Source organism: Nelusetta ayraudi, unplaced genomic scaffold (assembly GCF_046127955.1).
Source record: "Nelusetta ayraudi isolate G7.1 ecotype Tasmania unplaced genomic scaffold, CSIRO-AGI_Nayr_v1 ptg000048l, whole genome shotgun sequence".
Classification (NCBI taxonomy): domain Eukaryota; kingdom Metazoa; phylum Chordata; class Actinopteri; order Tetraodontiformes; family Monacanthidae; genus Nelusetta; species Nelusetta ayraudi.
Window position 1 is genome coordinate 17767129 of NW_027466098.1, and position 23188 is coordinate 17790316.

Sequence of the window (23188 nt, forward strand, 5' to 3'; positions counted from 1 at the left end):
TGGGTTTTCATCTAAAGGTAAAAACTAAACCAACTCACTATAGAGAAAAGAAAAAGTGCACTTTTGCAGGTTTATGCCAGCAGAACTGGTTGCTGCAGGAGCTTTTTAATCCGGCTTTGAAGAGCAGAAGGAATCAAATCAGGTGACGACGGTGATTCAGGAACAAAGGAGGGGGGGTGTGTGTGGGGAGGCTTAAGCAAAAGCCATAGCGTGTGTGTGTGTGTGTGTTTGGGGGGGTTGCCTTTCCACCCGAATCCACCACTAAAAGCTGACTGCCTCCACTTTTTTCGCCCGCCAGCAGTCAAGTGCACACCAGCAGGACCAAACACATTTATTCAGCGATTTGCAAACCCCCCCCCCCACCCCTCCAAAATAAATGACAGGGATGAAGTTAAAATGACTTATTTACAATAATTTATTAAAGAATTGTAAAACCATTGCTTCAAACTGGTTTGAACAGTTACATGTGAAAACAACAGCAACATCAGAATGTGTATTTTTGCAGGAGTATTTAATAAATGCACGCAACCAGTTTTCTTCGCTCTCGCTCTCTCTCTCTCACACACACACACACACACACTCTAAATCCACTCAGAGCCCTGGCGCTTCCTCCTCAGTGATAAATGTCAGGCCGGCTCCTCCTGAACAGATATCGATGGTTATTTGGGCTTATTCCCGCAATCTGTTGTTCACCTCGGAGCGGAGACACAATCCATTTCTGCCGCGGTTGCCAGGCAGGGTGAGCGCGGGACAAGGTAATTTAGGTGGCCGGCGGAACCTCTGCTATCTCTGTGTCTGAGCTGCTGAGCCGCCTCTGCCTCCACCGCCAAAGTTTACCTCAAACAAACGAGCGGCGGCAGCACCAGCACGACTCGGCGCTCAGCAGAGTGACGCACAAACTGGTGTAGTCAGTTGAGACGAGGGCAAAGTCCAAGCGCTCTGAGTGGCCGTCGCTTTTGGCAACAATCTCCAGGGGCAGAGTAGAAGTTATAGACAGTATCACCAACTTTTGTCCGTATTTCTGGCAAAACATTTACAATAATCAAACAATGCATCAACATTTTCGTTATTAAAAGGAGTGTGACAGTTTTTTTTTCTTCTATCTATATATAAACACACAGCTGTAACAAATCCAAGCAGAATCTAAGATACGTAGTGTAGCGTCATTTGTTCATTTTCCATTTCTGATGACGGCCCAAAAAGGAAGTCGTCCGTGGAGATGGGAAGCACCGAACCGGTCCGGTCCACAAGTAAACAGGAGTTTCATGTCAAACTACAGGTTTAAAGGTTTTAAGTTAAAAAAAAAAAAGATGCATTTCTTTCTTTTAAAAATGTGATTTTAAGCAATTAAAAAGATCCTCCTGCTTTCGGAACAGCTGATTTTCAATATTCAAATCAAAAGTTTTATATTGATATCTCTTCTGAGATGGTACATAAACCGTTTGTAAAATTAGAATAGTATAAAACAATGTATTCTGAAAAAAATCACTTCATGATGCGTCTTGAACCTGTCAGTGAACATGTGGAAAGTCCTCATGCACTTCATTTCGTTTTCTGCACTTCTAAGAAACTGTGAACTGAAGCAGGCGGTGCTGAGAGGTGACCCTTTGTGACGTCACAAAGGGCGGCGGAACTTCTCCTGGGTTAATGGCAGCTCCACCCTCTGGTACCGTCTTGTTTTGGTTCCTTTCCAAACAAGTGGGAGGTCCAACGAGGCCCCAGCTTGGGCAGGAGGCTAGCAACCGACCCAGCGGGACGATTGTAAACAGAGGGCTAAATGTGCTGTCCCACTATGGAAATGAATGTGCTCCTCAGAGTGAACTGGCTGCTGCATGACAGGAAGGAGTGACAACAAAGTTCCCTGGGTCACTGGGTTTGACGTGGAGAAAGTTTGCAGTCTTGAGCAGTTTAGTGCTCATGAAAAGTCCGACCATTTTTCTTTGGGTGAGAATAAAAAATACAATGCATTTAAAGCACTCAGTCAAAAACCCCTGCAGCATTGTAAAGCTACAGTGGGGTCAACAAAAACATCATTATGTGAAGGGGACTAAAAAAAAAAAAAGAGTCACTCCAGCAGCCAATCACATTTTTACTTTTCATTATTGTTGATTAATTCTATAATTACTGTAAGCTGCAAAATGATTGTTCACGACTCCGATGTGGAAAGGTGATGCTGAAGTGAGGCACTTGTGTGTTCAGGCTGGTCAGGTACCATGTTCACGGTTCATGATTTAAAAGAGGGTCACAAAATAAAACAACAGTAAAGCAAATATATATATGTATATAAAAAAAAAGACATGTCAAGAGCAATGATTGGCACTGTAAACAGCTTTAAAGGGGGAAACAGCAAATGCACAGCAGCAAAAAAAAAAAAAAAAAAAAAAAAAAAATTGGAACGCCTTCCCAAGATCCCACACAGGCGGACAAACTTTCTGGAACAGGATTGTTTGGACTTCCGAGCTTTTCTTTGATTCGATTTCCTGAAATAGAAAAGCAGATGTTGTACAAACGACAGAAGGCGTTCCATCCAAGTCTGCTGCGGAACCAGTCCAAACCTTCTCTCCGACCAACAACGCACTTTGATGGCGAGGCAAATGGAATGACCGTTTCAGGAGTGGGGGGGTAAGGGTTTAGCTGTGGCGGACCACAGAGCACTCGGGGGAAGTGACGAGGAGGGGCGTGGCCTGCTATGTCTGCGGGTGATGAGGAAGAGGAGGGGAAGAAGGGGAAGGAGGAGGAGGAGGAGGAGGAGGAGGAGGACTGGCACTCAAAGTTAGCCGCCGCTGCGTTCGGGTGAGCAAGAAATGGTCCGAAAGCAAGCAGGAAATTGCGTCGTTCAAGGTCCAGCGTTTGTCTACGGAAGTACATTACTGCCATCCTAGAAAATAAACAGGGCTCAGTAACGTGGCAGTTTCATGTTAAAACAAATAAATGATCACGAAATAATGTGATAGTTTCACGTTTTTATGTGAAAACTATGATGACATAACGTGATAGTTTCACGTTATAACGTGCAAATTATCGCGTAAAAACCTGATATTTTCACGTTATAACGTGACACTGAGCCCTGTTTTTGTTTTTTGTTTTTTCTCTAGGGTGGCAGCAACTTGTTTCCGTATTGATCTGAAAGCTTTTTGAAAAGGACTCGTGGCTCATTCAGCCGAAGCCTGATTGGTCCTTCCTTGAATTGCACTGCATCAGATCTCCAAGTTAACCATCACAGTGCCGTCAGCGGTAGATTTTGTTGGAAGCACCGGAACTTTGCTTTGAGACAGAAGTGGGGTGGGGGGGGGTTGAGAATAATCATTTATTGAAAGAGTCTATAAAGAGGCTCGATGTCGTGAGACTCTGTTGGACACTGAAGGTTCTCTGGAGTTGTGCAATTGCGGTCTCGTAGGCAATAGTGGTGTGTGACGAGGTTCTCTGCTGGGCTCACAGAAAGTACATTGTGGGGAGGGGGGGGGGGGGTAGTAGTGGTGAACTGGCCCCCGAAGGAGTGGCGTGGTGGTGGTGGTGGTGGTGGGGGGGGCAGTTAGGGTTGGTGGATGGAGGGGTCAGAGGTCAGTGGTGATGACCGGCGTGACGCCGTGGATGAGCAGGGTGGGGCCCAGGTCCTGGGTCAGCAGCTCCAGCTGCCGCAGGTAGGCGGCGTAGCGGCTGGTGTCGGCGGGGGGCCGGGGCAGGTAGAGGAAGCGGACGGCCGGGGCGGGACGTCCCGAGTCCCGGATGAGGCTGTTGATGGCCAGCAGGAAGTCGTCGGAGAGGCGCGTGGCGTTGCTGGGGAAGCTGTTGACAAAGTCCTCGTCCCCCTCCTCCCCCTCCTCCCCCTCCCCCCCTCTCTTCCCCCCCCACTCCGCCTGCCGCTGCCAGTGCAGCGCCACCTGCTGGTCCCAGTTGACGGGGTGCAACTGGGCCTTGATGCGCAGCTCCTTGAGCAGGTGGCCCAGCTTGTCCTCCATGCTGCGCACGCTGCCGCCCTCCTCCACGCACAGGAAGAGGCGCAGCGTGGCCTTGCGCCAGGCCCGCACCATGTTGAGGATGCACGCCAGCTGCAGCAGGAAGAGCGAGCTCGTGTCCACGTAGCCGCTGCTGTCGGGCCGCAGCAGGTTGACGGGCCACACGTCCACGTAGACGGCGCCGCCCCCCGAGAGCACCCGCGACCGCTCGAAGCCGTCGAAGTGGCGGGCGAGCGCCACGTTCTTCAGCATCTTCATGGCGTCAGCGATGATGGCCACGTACTCATCCACGCCCAGCACTTTGCCGGCGCCCGACTCGCCGCCGTCCGGCCGGTCGGTGGCACCACGCACGCCCGGGAAGTGGAAGAGAGTGGGCTTGTGGTCGGGCGGCAGCGAGAGGCCCGGCTGGTCGAGGCACTGGATGGTGGCGAGGGAGGGGTCCACCAGCCTGTCCTTGGGGAGGAAGTCGTCGTAGAAGCCCAGCACCAGCGTGTTGGGACGCAGCGTGTTGGGACGCATCCCGCCTGGAGGTCACAGGGTCAGGTTAGGGTCAGGAGGAAAGGTGTGTGTGAAATATTCCCTCAGTGATGTCACAAAGGGCTGACACCTCTTCCTGGTTAGTATAGTGCCCAAGTGCTTATTCTACCTCGAGGCCGCTGATTGGTCTCCTTCCAAACATGGAGGAGCCCTGATTCAACAGTTTTAACAAGTAAAACACCACATTTTTAGATAGATAACATAGATAGATATTAATCGATAATGAATGCCCATGATGCTGTTATACTAGTCTGAGGAAAAGAAAAAAAAAAAGATAGATAGAAAAGGTTGGATATGGAACATTTAAGTAACTTTGATGGGTTTGAGCATTTTTCTCCAAGTAGAGAAGTTGGAAAGAAAAGCGCCGAGGTAAAAACTGCAGGTGAACCCAAGACAACAAAACAAAAAAACAAAACTGCTGACAGAAGAAATTTCGAAGAAGTTGAAGAACTGAGACAAAGAAAAAAGGCGGACCAACAACAAGGATAAAAAAACAAAACAAAAAAAAAAACGGGAGGTACTCAAGAGTTCAGTCTCTTTAAATTTTAACATTCGCTGTTTGGAGTCGAAAGTTTGAAACCCGAGTTTTTCTCGGCACAGTGAAGATGACGCTCTTCTCATCAGTTTCTTAGAAAACTTTCCCACTGGTCACATTTTAATTACAACGACGGCGACAGGCGCCACTGACCGAGTCCGGAGATGAAGAGGAGATGCTGCATCCCGTGGCGGACGGAGTTGGCCAGCGTCAGGTTGACAAAGGCTTTGATGTTGAGATGGTCCACCAGCGACAGCCAGGAGTCGTACTGGGACTGCAGGGGGTCCGACGGCAGCGAGGCTGAGAGAGAGAGGGAGTGGAGGGGGTTGGGGGAATTAAAATGACACTTCAAAAGAATTCAGTTTCAATTCTAGGAAAGGTGGAGGTGGCGATGAGGAAGAGGAGAGCGGAGACATCAGGCTGCCAGAGCTGGAATCAGGAGTGTGAGAGGTACGAGACGAGCGCAGAGTCGTAGGGGGGAAAAAAGAAGGGTGGAGACAGACAGGAAACACGAGGGTGCAGGAACAGGAAGAAGGTGATCAATCATCCCCGGCGAAAAAAAACACTGATGGACAGAAACGAATCCGGAGGCCGAGTCTGAGCTTCAGACATCTGCTGCGGTGGAATTATAAACAAGTCAAACAGAAACGACAGCTGGAAGGTGTTGGGAATTTACTGGAATTGGTTTTATTCTACACATTCATGGAGGGGGTTGGGGGGGGACTGCATGATTCATTGGAGAAAATGACTGGAGAGCGGCAACTCGCGTCTGTGATAGTATGCATACTTTATACATTTTTTTTTGAATGTGTACTGTATTTTATTTGTGTTTTTTTTTTTTTTACGTAAATTAACTTCCTGATTAGTTCCTCTCAGAGCCTGACAAGTTCCTGACTAGTAAGTCTGAAATTGGAGCCGTCACAAAGCAAAAGCAACTTGAAGTCTCTGCGACCCAGTTGCTGCAGAGCAAGACGCAAAAAGATCCTCACATAATTGAAAGAAAAAAAAAAAACAATTATCAAGGAAACGTTTTGTTGAAGGCAATCGATGTGTGAACGAGGCAGAGAATAAATGCGCCGACTGAACGTACAGTGCATTTAAAAAAATTTAACCCAGGGACGCCAGAGAGCCCTTGACTACAACAAACTCTCTCCTCGATGCAATTATGTGAATAAACAGCGGCTCTCGAGACCGAGAGCTTCTCCAGCCGTCGTAACGAGAGAAGGGCTCTTTAGAGGCGACTCAACGTGTCATTTTCCCGCCCTCGCTGTTAAGCATTCAGAGGATTTGCATTGTGAGGACTCCATTCAGAGGCAGCATCCCATTAACGCATAAAAAAAAAAAAACGGGGGGCGACAAAAAAACCCTCAGAAGACAAAAGGAACCAATCACTGACCCGGCTGCTTTGGCCCGCGTGCTCCTCTGCACAGATTAAGAAAAAAAAAGAAAGAAGAAAAAAACAGGACGCCTCCGGAGCATTTTTGCGAGCAATTAATTAGCTTGGAATGAAACAGCTGAAGAGCCGCCGGGTGTCACAGAGAAAAGGTCTGGTGTACACAGGAGGGGGCGCTGGCGGAGAAAAAACACTTTGCTTCATCCAGCACTTACATATTGTTTGCCCTTGGTTCCTTTTTGCTCTGCCGTTAAATTTTAGTTAAATTCAAAGTCCCGGGATGTAAAGCAGTCTTAGTTTTGTTCTGAATATCCACATGAAGTGTGACTGAGTGAGTCCTTGCTGGCACGTGCACACATTTCCTCATTATTTCGTCTGCTTGGCGGTTTTAGCATCACGTTACAGTTTTTGTTTTTTGTTTCATTTTAGATCATTTGTGCAGGTGTTTGACTTTGAACAGTGGCTTGGACAGTTCCAGCACATCTCTGCTTCCATTTTTACAATAAGCTCTAGCATTGAAAATGATCAGATTTGTCTTTCAAACAAACTGCATATCTAATTTTGTTCCTTTTAATTTTAGTTCCTTTTATATTCTAATTTTCTTTTTATCCTTTCAATCCATCTTTTCATTCTTGTTGCCGCCGTATCATCCAGTCTCGTCCAGAAGTAAATGAGCACTGCATGAGCGCTAAAATACTGTATGGAGTCAGTCGACTTCAAAAAGAAGTGGATAAAAATTAGCCACCATCGCGAGTGAAGCGATGTGGTTGGAGGAGGCGTCCGGAAGCGTCGCGAGTGAGTGTTCTTACTGAGGTTGCCGAGCTCGACGTGTCCCAGCACGTAGAGGCCGCTCTTCTTCACGTCGTTGATGAAGGTGATGAGGCCGACGCTGCTGCGTGGGTTGGACACCATCAGCAGGATCTGGGGCCTCCAGAACTTCACGTGGTCTTTCCTCACGTCCAGCATCAGCAGGTACTTGCGAACCTGTAGGAAGGACGACGGCAAGCGGGGTGACACGCATGTTAATGACGGCGGTCAAAGACAGCGGTGCACCCCCCCCCCAATCAGTGCACTTTGTGACTGTGAGCTGAGGGTTGTGAAATGTGAACCTCGGTCTTGTTAATGAGTGCAAGTACGTACGTATTTGCATTATTTATGCCTGTGTGAACTTCAGGGATTAGGATCAAGACAGAAACTGGCCAATTTACAGATCAGAACATGAGTCTCTCTCTCTCTCTCTCTCTCTCTCTCTCTCTCTCTCTCTCTCTCTCTCTCCTCTCTCTCTCTCTCTCTCTCTCTCTCTTCTCTCTCTCTCTCTCTCTCTCTCTCTCTCTCTCTCTCTCTCTCTCTCTCTCTCTCTCTCTCTCTCTCTCTCTCTCTCTCTCTCGATATGGAAAGCGGGTGAGTGAGTCACTATAGTTGCAGTGTTGCATTAAAAATTCAACCCAGGCCTTGTCCTGGCGTAAACTCATCACTAGATGCCGTCTGTTCTGAACACGCAAGTCATTACATTATTAACACTGTAAATTAAGCTGAAGAAAATGTTTGTTTGTTTGTTTTTTAATAACTTGCATGTCTTATGACCCTGTAACTTTTAATCCAGGCCATTACAGGATAAATTTACAGGGCATATTAAAGAAAACGTTTTTACTTTACGCACACCTATATATAAAAAAAAAAAAATCATTAAAAGTAATTTTTTTTTTATTTCCTGCCAACTGTTTCCAAGTTCTGTGGCCCAGATTTTCCCATCCAGTGCCAAAGTGCATTTTGTTCACTAGCTTAAAAAGGCACATGGTTTCTTTTACAGTTGATTTTAAGTGCATCCTCATTCAATTAAAAGTGAACTTATGTCCTCCACAAAGCCCCTAAAGTTAAAGACGTTGCCGCCGCTGGGAATTTCTCAGTCCTCAGAGGTGCACACCGGCGTGCATCAGAACTCGCACAAGACGCGCAAGCCGACATTAGGATTCCGACGGCACGCTGACGAGGTGACATCAAGGAACCATTAAGGAAGCTTAACGAAGCAGAACCCAAGATCAGATGTGAACCTACAGCCAAACACCTCTGATTAACACCTGATTTATACGCTAGTTTGGATTAATGGCTGCGGTGACGACACAGCGACCGTGTTCATTCGCCTGTTTGGCAAGGCAAGGCGGTAGAAATACGTTAAGGGGGGGGCGCGGCTGGGGGAGCTCTCTTTGAATGTTATGGTTTATCCACTCATGGACAGTCTTCATGAAAAAAGCTTCCTGACATTGACAGCAGAGTGAAGATGAAAACAGATGTGTGATCATGCAAACAAATAAACGTTGAAGCTCTGATATAATTCTAATTTATTTCAATCTCTACTTTTCATCCTGATCAGCAGCCCTTGTAGAGTTTTGCTTGATGGCTTTTATAAAAAAAAAAAATACAAATCTCTAGTAAACAGCAAACTTAGCCCTTTGTTTAAAACCTACCTCAAAAAAACCCTCAGTTTCCTGATACTTCTGGCCACACAGTGACTTTAAATATATTTTCAATTCTCTTGAGTTTTGAGCAGTTGTTTGGATTTCCCTGGTCATTTTGCAGTTACACCTTCTTTCACAGTCTTAATTTCAGGGCGCCCCGATCAATACCTAAAGGATCTGATTCATTCCATTCAGTACCAAATAGAAAAAAAAGGTATATTCAGGTCTCCATCAGACCTTGATACGGCTGCCTACTGTATCAAACTGGCCCAAACCGGCTGTCCTGGATGGAGCCCAACAGGCAGAAGAGAATGGAAAGGAGGACGAGGAGGAGGAGGAGGGGGGAACGCAGGGAGCGGGATGAGAGAATGAAAGGATGAGAAGGAGGCCAAGGAAGGAAACCCAATAAGTTAAGTGGTTGTAATAATGTTCTGTCTCCCGACAAGCCGCTGGCAAACACGGCTGCCCTCAGAGCCTCCCCTGCTCGCCGGCCCGGCCCACTGTTCTGGCGGCGGCCCCCATCCTGCAACAGGCCTTCCTGGCAGCGCTCTACCTTCTCCTTGGGAGCAATCAGCTCGCCAGACATACAGAGTGGGATGATGTGAAGCTGTGTGGGTGTGTGTTTGGGAGAATGCGCGCGCGTGTTTGTTGGATATTATGCAAAGAGCCCTTTTGCAGGAGAGGAAAAAAGTCTGTGTGTGTGTGTGTGTCTGGTAAGACTGATATAAACATGATTTATAGCAGCTGTAAGAGTGACGAGGCAGTGGTGTGTGTGTGTGTGTGTGTGTGTGTGTGTGTGTGTGTGTGTGTGTAAGAATGAGGGAGCAGGGACAATGTTTGTTTGTCTGCTAAATGCAGAGGGCTTGGCTGAGAGAGAGGCAGCACAGATCCATCTGTGTGTGTGTGTGTGTGTGTGTGTGTGTGTGTGTGTGTGTGTGTGTGTGTCTGCATCTCTATAAACCTGATGGAACGATTGCTTGGCAGAGGCTCAGACTCTTGTAGAGCTGAGGGGGGGATGAGATTTTAGTTGCTCTCGTAATGACAATGCAGTATTGAGTGTGTGCGTGTGTGTGTGTGTGTGTGTGTGTGTGTGTGTGTGTGCCCACACGCCATACCTGGTGGAAAATAAGGGCCTGGCTGATGTAGCCCCAGCTGGAGGTAGGACTGAGGTAGTGGATGAGCACCAGCAGCACCAGCATGAAGGCGATGCTGGCCGAGGCGTAGATGGCGTTGATCAGGAACATCATGACGGCGCAGCCGATGATGCCCAGCACGCACGTGTGCCAGGTGAAGTAGCGGAACGTGGGCCTGGGAGGAAGAGGACGAGACAGGAAGCAGTAGTGAGTTTTCCCATTCTAGCTCATTTGTACGGAAGAGGATTAGGGCCACAAGACGAGGAAAAAAATTAAGATAGCATTTTTTTTAAGTTGACGTAAAAAAGACGAAATTTCGTGAATAAATTCAAAATTTTGCAATTAATGTCAATGTCTGACCTTTGACCTGTGCAGCCCTTCAGCCCTTCAAATGTTTTCAACGTTCCCTATTCAAAGTCTGAGACTTACAAACTTCCATAAATGATTACACTAACGCAGAGTTTAAACATCAACCGTAGGAGTTGCTCGAAGAGAGTGACTGCACTGCAGTATCAAAACAGAGGCGGAGCTAATGCTGCGACGATCAATTAGAACAAGCAGCACACACAGAGGGAGGACGTGGGGGATAAATACTGCTATAAAGCTCTCAGCTAGAAGGCAAAAATGAATTTGCCAATTAATTGTCTTCAGTGCAGATGTTTTCCTGTCAAAAATAGTGCTGCAGAGTCGCTGTGATTAAAACTGAGACAGCCAATCAGTGCTGGAGGATGATTGACCACTGGATAACTGCAGCCATGTGTATACATAGCTATTAAAAAAAATAATAATAATCACTCCCAGCTGTAATTACACAAGCCAGCTTAAATTGCAGCTAGGCTTCCTGCACAGATCCAAAGGTCGGTTCAGGTCATCTGAGTCGGGTGAAACTCTGCACAGCAGGTGAAGCACTTAAGAGTCTGAAGGGTTTCGGCTGCGAGCACGAGGAAGAACAAAGAAAAGCAGACTCATTGACGGAGGCTGAGGATGAGACGACAACTCATGTCGAGTGCACGTCAGTGATCCACATCCTGCAAGACCACAGGAGGTCAGAGTTGAGTTTTGGAGACTCAACTTACAGCCTGAAGACTCGACTGTGTGGTTCTCATGCAGGTCCTGTTCATCCGATACAGGACAAATATTTAAAGTCCACCTGGAGCTGATTTTTAATGTCACTCTCACAGCCAGAAGCAGCTTGAACCTGCCTCACTTGCAAAATATGTCACAGCGTCACGTTTCAAAAAGAGGTCACGACTGGTCCACCATCGACACTGTTAAGCATCAGCAAGAGAGAAAGAAAAACATCCATCTCTGACGGACCCACGAGTGGCAAATATCTGCCTGTGTTGTGGTGACTCATTGGCCACCATGCTGTCAAGCACGATTCACAATTTGCTGGAAGAAGGACAACAACACGACGCAATCGACTCAGATACACCGAAATAAAAACAAGATAACGCTGTGATGAAGATCCGTGAGAGACAGGAGATATATGAAGCCGCCGACACGCAGAGGGTGAACAATCTCCTTGACAGCGTTGCTTCTCTTCCTTTCACAGCCATTCCCGACGTCTTATCTCAGCCGACGGGCGCCCACTCTGTAGATCACTGCAGTAGTTACCGACGCCGCAATATTTCCTCCCCCCATTGAGAAGCAGCGAGGGCAGGACCCATCATCAGCAGCAGCATCATCATCATCATCATGCTGAAGCTGTTCCTCACTGTACAAAAATATCAAAACCTAAAGCAGCGCCCAGTTCCAGCTTAATCTTTGGTTTTTAACTGCATTCTAGAGCAGATTTGGGGTCAAATTTAGCCGTGAAAAAAAAAAGAGAAACAGGATCAGGGTTGAAGTCTGGAGATTTTGGCTTTTTTTTGCGGCACTCCCATTGCACTATGGCACACATGGCATGTTAAAGTCTGCCTGTGTTTATTGTCAGATTCGTCACACAGACGAAACTCTTTCATCTCATCCCTCCCAGGTGTAATTTCGCTAAAAGCTCGCCCACCGGGTCCCCACCCTTTCTTTTTTCCACCGTCGCCCCTGCACCCACCCACCCCCTCCTCCCTGCCGTCCCTCTTGTTCTTAAGCGACTGATGTCACTTAGCTGACGCAGCAAAAAGCACTCGGGGAATAATCGCCACCGCTGCTGCTGCTGCTGCCGCCGCCGTCCCCGGAGACATTAAGGAAATGCGACGGCGATGGGAAGGAGAGGCGGGGCCGAGGCCAAGAAGACACGTCATGTCGGAGGAGGGAGCGGGGACAGAAGGTGGGTGGAGGAGTTGGGGGTCAGAGAGTGTATGAGACGTTACGTCCTGGAGAACTGGCTCAGCACCAGTACAGTTTGGACCGAATTGAAGGAACCGCTGAGGAAGTGAAAGGCAGAACTTCACAACGGGGGCCAGGCTCTTCGACTCGATGCGACTTGTGCACAGTCGTGTCACTTCCCATCATGCCTCTGCAGCTCCCACAAAGCATCAGAACGCATTGTCCAATCAGAACGAGCATACACACGGCTCATGACCTGACGTGACGTGACGTCACGCTGGGAATAAAGTCTTTGGAAATTTTTTAAAGAGTTACACAGGCGGTCATTTTGGTTGTGCAGTCTGTGGGAAAAATGGTTTCGTGGCCGCATGGGATTTTTGGCTGCAGTACCTCGCGTGGACACCGGGGGTAAATGGCTGCAGTCAAACTAATTTAGCTAACTAAGCAAACATCAAGATGTGTCCAAGTTGAGTCCTGAGCCCGACAGGTTCTCATGTGTCAATGAGTTCAATAGAAATTTTGGGAACTGGAGCTGCACCCAGTGATATACAGTGTTGTCCAGTGTTGGAGACAGAAACTGTGAAGATATCAGAATAAAAAATGGAAACATCTTGTTTATGTGCTGCACTTTCAGAATGATCCAGAGGAACACAGATGTAATTGCAAATAAACAAATATTCAAGTTTTTGGCTTCACGCCCCTCCATTAAAAGATGATTACCGCCTATTATCCATCCAGTCTGATGATCCATCTGGGGCCTTTGCTCACTCCAGACTGTCAAATCGCTCAGTCTCCCAATCTGACAACAGAGAGACTCTTCAAATGGGATAAAACGTCTTATATTTCGGTTCAAGCTGTGATTTTAGCTCTCGTTACAAATGAAGTATCAACACAGGAGGTTGCAGCAATCACACAGTGCCGTACCGGTTAATGGCTACAAAGTGTCTGCCTCTGCGGCGAAACGCCAGCTGTTTGGTGCCGCTTCCTGCACTGAAGGTCAACACCCGCCGCCGCCACTAAGTTTTTTTACGCTCGCTGCAAACATCCTTTGGCGCCGGTGCCAAGCATTCGTTCCGTCCTGAATCCCGGCGGCCGCTGGAGTGCATAATACTGCGTGTCGCGCTTCTGTGCACGGGTTGTTCACGCGCCCAATTGGCTGGTAGCTGCGCAGCATCAGCAGCGGGTGGGGGGCGGGGGGGGCACGAGACAGCTGGAGCCGATAGCAGGGGCTGTGCAACACCAGCGTCCACTCACACACATTGAAAAAAAAACAACCCAAAAGATAAAAACCACAAACACACAACACTCGCACACACGGTCCTGGAGGCAGACACACTCGTGCATTAATGATCAAAACCCGCAACGTGAGACAGATTTTTTTGAAACCGCACCTTTTCGAAACCACACTCGAAGAAGACTCATTTACACAAAGCCGCTCGCCTCCAAAGATTTGCGTTTTTCGCATTTACACGGAGACGCTGGTAGGAGCTGAAAATGATGTAGTACCTCGCCTGGCCTGGAGTGGCGCCGCAAGTTTACTCCCTGAATGCGGAAGAAGAAGACAAACACCTGGAGCACGCCGTGTTTAAAGAAGCAGAAGCTCGCTAGAAACATTAGCACCACAGAAAGAAAGATCGCTCGGTGGATAAACGACTGAGTTGACTTTTAGCAAAAGAAATTCTCAGACCGTCTCCTCCTTCCTCTGGAGCGCCCTCATGTGTAATCATGCAAAAGCACACGCACGCGCGCACACGCAGCAACGGGGCTTAACAAGTACACATCTTTTCCGCTACATCATAATTTCAGTCCTCTCTCCTCCCCTGCACAATGGCAAATTTCAGGCAAAGGGAAATATTTCTGCTAAATTAGTTATGCTAATTACGGAGCAGTTCTCAGGGGGAGAGACGGCGCTAAATAGCTTTTAATTCTTTTCTCTTTTTTTGCCTGGAAAGATGCGTGGGAGGAGTAAAAAAAAAAAAAAAAAAAAAAAGGCAGCCAGCCAGACGGACGGACGGGGAACCGCTGACTGAAAGGGGGCACGGAGCCCGAAGTGGGGGTTGCCGGGTGACGGTGGGGGCCAGGGAGAGGAAGTGCGGGTCTGGCCACAGTGTCAACCGACAACAGACACAAAAAGTGGCGTTAAAATTTGCCCGGTGACACAACAGCAAAACAACAACAGCGATGAAGAGAATTAACAAGTCCTGGGAGGAGGGGGCGGGCCAAAGCAGGCGGCTGGCCGCCTTATCAGCTCCGAGGGTCCCGAGACCCCCGTCCAACAGGGAGGCGGACCGACCGCTGGTTGGAAGAGAGAAAAAAATAAGTTATGCAGCAGCTAACTTTGTGTCCTGCAGCCTTTGCCAGCGGTCACAGTTTGGCGATAAGAAGGCGGCGGTGGCGTGCACGGCAGGCTCCAGAGGAGAAACACACACACACACACACACACACACACACACACACACACACACACACACACACACACACACACACACACACACACACACACACACACACACACACACGAGTCAGAGAGAGCGTAAAGTTTAGTCTTTAACTCAACAGCGTAAATAAATTCCTCTCCATGCCAACACAGCCACAGTCTCTGGGCAATGCTGCTGACAGTGCACCCTGCTGGCGGCCCGTGTCAATGCAGTCCTGCATGATTCAACATGTCGGTGGCGAACCTCGGAAACGTTGAACTAATGAGCATTAGGTCTTGTAATTGGTGGACAAATCTTCCTTAGAATTGGTACCTTTAGATTTGTGGGCGATTCATCACAAATACAAATGAACATGTATGTTATTATTGTATAATTAAGGAGTAAAAAAAAAAATGAGCAAGAAGCATCCGATCTTGACACCTTATTCCTGACTCCAGTCAATCAGTCAATCAGACAATCAAACAATATTCCTCAAAGAATCTCCAGCAAATATTTAAACCTCTGTTGACAAAAACACGTTTGTAATCTTCTAGCTAGAACCATCCATATATTTGGTAAGGGACAGAAACAAAGCATTTTCAATGATGGAACCTAGACGTGGCTGGGGGTATTTTGTTGTATCAAAGGCCTATGTGATGTTACAAAGTGCTGATTTCCAGAAAGGCCTGTTTTTGAAAGCACATTATCGAAAGTAGCGCAAATAAAACCAATAAAAGTTGAATTTTCCTCATTTTCAGGGAGTTCATTGACATCAATAACTACATAAGATACAGACAGCTGTCGAAACACATTAGTGAAGAAAGTTTTGCGTAACCTTGGACCTTTAAGGGAAGCGGTAAGGAAAGATGTTTCTTATATTTGTACAAGCAGTAGCTTGTAGGCTGTAACATCACATCACGCAGCCTGTTTATATTCAGTTTTCTTCAGAGAGACCAGCGCTGCTGCTATGTTGAAACGTAGAAACGTGGGTGGTGACAGGTGCGGGGACAAAAAGAATATGTCTATGTGTGTATGTATTATGTTTGTGAAAGTGACTCTCGCAGTTGGCAGGCGTGTGGCTCGGGGCACAGGCTGATACTTCTGGAGGTCCGTTTTAAAAGTCAACTCACTATTTTATTAACTTCATAAACTTTCATCCTCTTCTCTTCTCGATCTCTTTTTTTTCAACAGGCTGAAAAGGCAGAGGCAGAGTCCAGCAGTTTGCTTGCTGTCAACCGCCTGACAACCACTAGGGGACCAACCGAACTGCTTCACAAACAAGTCCGTCACAGACTCGCTGCTCTTTATGTGTGCAGGGGAAGAATCCTTTAATTCTTCTTGAATGGGAGGATTTTAATTTTTATAAAATAGAAATATCACCAGCAACTGAGGCAGCAGACAAAACGTCAAGTGAGCCTGTAATTAAATCAGAAGAAGAAGAAACAAAATATTTCTGACGTTGATTTAAAGACTAAGAATGAGGACATAAAGTCAATAGAGTTCTGAGCCCCTCATGTGTATTTAATTAGACATGTCTTTCTGTCAAAAGTGCTTAAACTGGACTTTAATACACAAGAATCAACCAACCCCCCCACCCTCGCGCTGGATGTCGTAGTTTTTCACAGCTTTGCCTCGGCAGCTGACACTTAAGTTGACACAAAACAAGCAGCAATTTTTAATGACTGCAAAGCTGCTGAGGACTCTGTTTGATTTTTTTTCCCGCACAACTCCCTGTGAATTATTCAGTGGGAGAAAAAGAGAGAAAATGATTTTGCTAAGGAGGAACGCCACAGAGGAATTCATTATTCATCCATCCGAGAGAGAGATTCCACAGGTGCTGCAACTGTCTATGCGCCGTATGTGACAAATGTGATCAAGGAAGCTACAAATGTTCTCAAATCTCTTACAACTCCTCCGCCGCCGGCGCTGCGGAGGAAAATGCCGCAGAAACACCAAAGGCGACGCCGGAGGCGACTGTCAGGCGCGGCGCTCAAACGGCTTCTCATCATCTCAACAAGCGGGGAAAAAAAAAAAAAATCAAAGGCAGCCGGACGTGGAAGTGTTTGCGTGCGACCGAGAGCGACGACGTCTCGAGTGCGGCGCCGTCTAGAAAAGAAAAAAAAAACCGTTGTGGTCTCGTAAAGAACCAATCCGTGGCCGAGCTCCAGTCAGGAGGCAATCAGGAAGCCTCGTACACGGCCGAGCCGTCCTCGGGTTGCAATGAGGCCGTTGTGTGAGAATGACTTCGGGGAGCTTTTATAAATCAGGACCATTGCAAGTGTCATAGGAGTGCAAACGCACACGGGCGCGCACACAAATCTAAACACTGTAAATTTAAATCTCTATGCATCCTGCACACAGTTTATCTGAGTGTCGGGCTGCACCTTCACGACAACACACACAAACACACACAAACACACAACACAGAGAAACTGCTGGTTTTATCGTTGGTCCCTCTTCAATATGGGGCTGTGAGCACCGGCTAGTTTTATGTCTTTTAATTAGTACACTGTCACCGTGGCAGCATCCAGCTGGCAAACAAACGCCTCTCCACACAAACACATAAATATTGGCACAGTAGAAAAAAAAAAGAAAAAAGAAGAAGGTGCGTTTAAGTGAGGAAAACGTTTGGGGGAGGGTAATGAATTGCTCCATCAATGGCAGCAGCTCTTTAGAACGAGAAAAAAATTTATTTTAAGATGCCTTGCACAATTTTTTTTTTTTTCTCCTGTGATAAAATTTCTAAAATACAGCTCTTTAAGTTTTTACGATACAGCTCGTCTCCAAAGTTTCACACCATTAAATAGCTTTCAAATGATCTGACCGACGTGAATGTTTAAACATTTCAAGTGCACGGCGCCCGAAAGCTTTGAAGCAAGATTATGGCAAGATTATATTGTTTCCGACAAACAGAACAAAACACACCAAAAATATTATCTGTATTGTTTTACATTATTGTCAAAGCTGTTAATGTGGCCGCAGGATTCTCGCCTTCTTTAACTCAAATTCCTCCCAAAATGTACACTTCAGATTTTATAGTCCACTCAAAGACGTTTTAATGTTGCTATTGACAACATTAGGAACCATCTTTCACCTTCTTCAATGAGACTGGGTGGTCAAGCTGCATGCAAGCCAGCTAACTGACAAGTGAAACCAACACTTTTCCAAAATGATTCCCTGCAGTGTTTAATTGAACTCTATTTGTCTTAAAGGCCTTCACTCTTTTCATTGGGATAAAATTGGTGGCATCAGTTTTGGTGGGCAGAGTTTTAAAAGCCTGTGATTTATGAATCTAGTTTCTGTCAGAGTGGCGACCAGAGAGGACAAACGCTCTCAGCTCCTCCTTTGGACGTTACCATGGTGACCTAGAGGGGGAGGGAGAGACAGAGAGAAAGAGAGAGAGCGAGGCGTACCTGAAGTTGGGTGCCGACGCCCATTCCAGAGCCAGGCAGGCCACGTCCACGGCGGCGTACACCAGCAGGAAGAAAATGGTCACAATGCTGGCGATGGTGTTGAGCTTCCCTGAGAAGAGAACCAGCTGGAGAAGAAGAGAAGAGAAGGGGAGAGAAAAACAGAGAAGAGAGAGATTTAACATTCACAGCAACACAACGCCTTTTATATGACATTCAGCTCACTCCCGAGAAAGCTGAATATAAATCACAAAGTGTAGGGCAAAATGTATAAATTCATAAGACTTCTGAGTAAAATAAAAATGTATCTATGTTATTAATATTACATCTCATGTTTTAATCACTGTAATACCTGGGAAATGAGACAGCAGTTAGATTGAAAAATGGTTCCTGTCGCACGTAAACCGTGTCATCTGAAAGAGCGGCGATGTCTTGACACACGCTCGTGATTAAAAGAACCAAGATAAAGCCTTTCCCTTCCGTAACGATGTGAGAGGTCTGAGCTTAGCGGCTCCAGTCTGAAGGAGCAGCATCAGGGCCTTGTCTCAGAGGGTGAGGCTCTGCCAGATCCGGCTAAATGGAACACCAGGCATGTTTCGAAATGTTTACGATAGCAGCGCCGCTTATTTACATGCCGGGGGCGTCTCAAGGCACCGGGGGAGCTGGCTGGCTGGCTGGCTGGAGTCTCTGGCGGCCAGAATTGGAAATTGGCTAAAACTTTGGGCGAAACGCACCACTTATCATTGTCACCTTAGCCGGCGATCCAATCACAGTGGAGGAGACGACGGAAAGCTGATTTACACGATCCTCGTCTAGCCCTCGAATTCAAAAAATGAAGCAAAATGTTTGCTGTTATAGCCATTATACCTTAGGCTCAAATACAATCGGCTCAAATCTCATTTATTTCTATCAAACCAGACCAGGAGTATAGACAGCGTCCATGAATACAAAAGGGAATCCGTGTCCTCCGACTCTGACAATTCTTTGCTATGATTTGCATGCATAACGGACAATATCCAAAGTGAAAGTGTTGTGGGGATGTAAAGGAAGGCTGGCTGGAGTGCAGTGACTTGGAAGGTGAGGTTGAGATATTTTCGATTTTTAAGAAGTTAAGAAAATGAAAAAAAGTAATAATTTTTACGGAACATTTATTCTCACTGACAGCTTAAATCAAACCACAGCTAAAGGTCTAATAAACCTCTTCAGTTGAGAGCATGTCCAACAATAGAAAACAAGTCCTTTTGGCTCCCGAGAAGATCCCCTCCAGTCCCCGCTACTCCCTTATAGTCAGACGTGATTATCTGTGTGCACCCCGGCTGGAAGGTGACTGCAAGGTCAGAGTTAACCAACATCTCGGGAGCGAGACGCTGATTAAATGAATTTGCACTCCATCTTCCAGCGTACCGCTGCAGGATCCAGGGTGGTGGTCCCCAGGGTCTGCTGAGCGGCAGCCACTCATTGGAGCTAATGTTGAGGAGGCACTGAGACGGTACCACGGTCCCCCTGCTGGTGGCCTGTGTGCAGCTGTGCAAGCAGGCTGAGCCACGATCCTCACGGTCTGATATGGACGACGTGGACGTTGCACGCCTGCGTGCCAACACCTTCTCACAAATCTTCCCTCCGTTACAGAGGAGAATAATGAACCAGACCCTGAAATACTGACAGACACTAGAATGTGAGAACAACACTTCAGGTTCGGCGAGACAGCCAAGAATGAGTCCAGGTACTACACAGTATTCCATTTGTACTGCTTATTGTCCATAAATTATTTTATTGTATTTTATTGAAAAAAAGTTCTTAAATCCCTGGAATGGAGCCAATATAGTCAACAGAATGCTAATTTCACAGTGTTTAAGAATGATAAAACAAAATTCTTGGATACGCAGCAAGTGTTCTAAGCTCCATCTTAGTCCATTTAGTTTTGCTCAAATTCCATGTGTACTTAAGTAAACCTGATGACTAAAACTAAGCAGCCAACACATGAAGGGTGAACGTCCGCAATAATAAGGAAAAGAAACATTACGAGTTGAAGAATTAGTTCACGTTCACAAAATAAATTCAGTGTTTTTTTTCTAGATAGTGTGTTCACTTTGATTTCAGCAATCCTCGCCCGCTACCCTTCAACCTGGAGTGAAGTACACAGGTCCTGATATGGACCCGCTGCGGCCTTTTCCTCAAATTATCGCAACCTTTGACGAGCCATCGAGATGCTAGCAGAATGTGTGCGAGGGGGGCGCACAAGTCTGCGACAGCCAACCTTCTCATCAAAGGGGCTGACGCAGACCGGAGGAAATAGAGGGAGGGAATGACGGGCGAGTTTAATGACGCCGCCTCATTGGCAGGAAGTCAGAAAAACGAGAAAAAAATAGTGTGGGAACGAAGAGGTGGTGGGAGGAGATGTGAGGAAAAAAGTCAGGAGTCTGCAAGTGCAGTTCCTCCGAACACATCCAGGGTGTGTTCATGCGCAACCATCAGAAAGAGGACCGTGTGCCACGGAGACACTCTGATTAAGGAGGAAAAGTTGGACTGTCCTCGGGTCACAAGACAAAAAACAACCACGTAAATCTGGCGTGTTGGTGAAGATGAGGGATTGTTTTGTCCCAGCAAGACCTTTGCTTTCGTCTCCATCCCCTTTCTTCACCTTCATCACATAAAACCAGTTCAAGGTAACATCTCGAATGGACTGATTCACACCTGCGGGGAACATCAGGGTCTTTGACCCGTCGACAGGATCCACCTTTTGCATTATTTCCATCCTGCGCGTGGAGGCAGAACCTCTCCGACGCTGAGGCACTTCGGCGGATTAAATGTTTTGGCTGCATTTTATTGTTGAATGAACGTTGTTTCATGCATTTTAATTCACGCCGCCCCTTTATTTACGCCGGACTGCGCTGCAAGCCGCTCACAGCTGCTCAGTCTGGTGAGATTTACTGGTGACTCGCCAGCATTCTCGCTCCTGCTTCCCTTCCTCCGGCGCTCCCCCGCTAGTTCCACTTCCCCCTCAGAACTCCCGTCAAGAAAAGTCACGTCCTGCACTCTCTCGCCTTCCTCCCCTCCCCCCACCGTCATCCCCTCCTTATCCATTTTCATTCCCGCCGCGCCGGGGTGTTCGAGACGAGATTACCATCAGCCCGCTTAACATCGGCGAAATCATTCGAGGCGGAGGCCGAGGAGGAGGCAGAGAGAGGAGGAGGACGAGGCAGTCGATGGTCTCCGCCGGTGACAGTGGCGCCGGCTAACGATCGCCGCCTAATTGCTCCTCCCACGACTCCTGGAGAGCGGCGAGGGGACGGAGAGCGGGCGGCGGCACGGGCGAGAAAGCCATTCAGCCTTTAACACTCACCTCCAATTATGACGGGACAGTGCAGGCTGTGACACCAGGACTCTCCTCCTCCTCCTCCCCCTCTTTGCTTGTCTATCCTCGCACTCTTCTGGCTAATAACTTACATTTTTCCCCTCAGCAGAAATTGATTTCTCTTCTCCACTTACACAATAGATGGGATAGATGGGACAGATGCAACCCTAAGATCGGCTTTCCTTCCCTACTGCTGTATTGTTTGGTCCAACACAATTGATGCAAAACTTGCAAAAAGTTGAAAAAGTGCCATTTAAACTTCAAAGTTGAGTTTTTGAATATTTGCTTCAGTTCTTTATCATCATCTCTTTGCCCATATACTGCATTCATGATTTGTATTTTTTTATTTTTTTTTTACAACCTATCACTAATAACTAACATGAGAATGACGAACAAAAGGAATCATGGAACTGGACCTAAAGTTAGAATCATGGCAACAAAAAAAAAAATCCAACTCATTTGTTCTTCATTTACATGTCTCCACTAACCTGAACCAGGAACCAAGACATGAGCACCGAGGCCCAGGGGTTGCCAGAGTAGGAAGTCGTCTTGGCTGGAGACAGCGCCTTACCTGAAAGGATGAAAGATTTTCGGGGGGGGAAGAAAAAAAGTGGGGATAAAAACAGACAAATTGATTAACGTCAGCGAGAGAATTTAATACTCCTTTGCAGCATGCTGCATTAAAAAAAGTCTGCTGCAGTGAGCCATAAAACCTTCATCAGCCGAACGGTGACTGCATGCAAAGTGGTTTGTTCAAACACAGAACGCATCAATGGACATTTTTCCAGGAAATGTGAGCAGACGTCGCAGCAATATTAAATAGAAGTAGAAAAAAAAGTGCAGATACACACAGCCGTGTTGAGTGCGGTTTGGATGCCAATCAAAGTGGTGCATGTTCAGAGGTGAATACCAGTCCAGCTGTATGTCCTCACAGTAAACCTCAACTACACACCTCTCCTCCTCCACATCCAAATCCAACACACAGAGCGTTTCTGATGCTACTTCTCATTTTAAGTTTCATATCAACATTCTGTGGCAACAATTAGGTGGACAAATTCATGAATAATCAATGTTGGGAAAAAAGAGATTTGCGAGGAACAGCTGTTGATTCTTGCAAATACATTTGACCTCGTTTCCAAAAGTGGTGGTAAAAAACAATTTGGAAAAAAGAGAAATAAAGGTACATCGTAAAACAATTGGAGACCTTGAAAAACAGACCTAAATTCACAAAGGTGTTGATTACTTTTAATAACTTATATACATGATGATTATATTCAGTCAAGAGGAAAAACCCCTTTGGTTTAGTGGTGAAGATGTAAAACAGGAAGTGATTGCACTGCTTACCAAACAAGTCGTCTCTGGCCAGGGCGTAGAGGATGCGCGAGGCCCCGATGAGGTTGCTCATGGCAGCGGAGAGGGTGGAGGAGTAAACGCCGACGGTGACGAAGGGGTGCCAGATGTTGATGTCTCGGAGGAAACTGTAGTCGTTCTGCAGGAGGGCGCTGTGGGGGAGAACGCACCAGATCAGTACTTCAACAGTACAACACGCCGGGTTTCACAAGAGTACAAAGTGCAAAAGTGTTTCATCGTTTCATCCTATCCCAACATGGATTCAAATGTATCGATAATTTTGATTTTGAAATGAAAAGATAAAATTATACGCAAGTTTTTCAGCATGACTGAGAGAAAAAAAGCCTTCATCTCCCTTCCTATAGCCGCACTCAGACTGCC

The 23188-nt window shown here is 46.9% G+C and overlaps 1 protein-coding gene across 1 annotated transcript in view; it reads right to left on the minus strand.

Moving 5' to 3' along the window:
- Window positions 1-3454: 3454 nt before the first annotated feature.
- LOC142895622 (solute carrier family 12 member 9) overlaps window positions 3455-23188 on the minus strand; it is a 37767-nt gene continuing 18033 nt past the window's right edge. The window contains exons 7-13 of the mRNA XM_076036828.1: window positions 22802-22959; window positions 21946-22028; window positions 18106-18230; window positions 9993-10185; window positions 7231-7405; window positions 5182-5328; window positions 3455-4480 (exon numbers count right to left, since the gene is read on the minus strand). Coding sequence (XP_075892943.1) covers window positions 3555-4480; window positions 5182-5328; window positions 7231-7405; window positions 9993-10185; window positions 18106-18230; window positions 21946-22028; window positions 22802-22959 — 1807 coding nt within the window. The 3' untranslated portion in view covers window positions 3455-3554. The remainder of the gene's footprint in view (window positions 4481-5181; window positions 5329-7230; window positions 7406-9992; window positions 10186-18105; window positions 18231-21945; window positions 22029-22801; window positions 22960-23188) is intronic.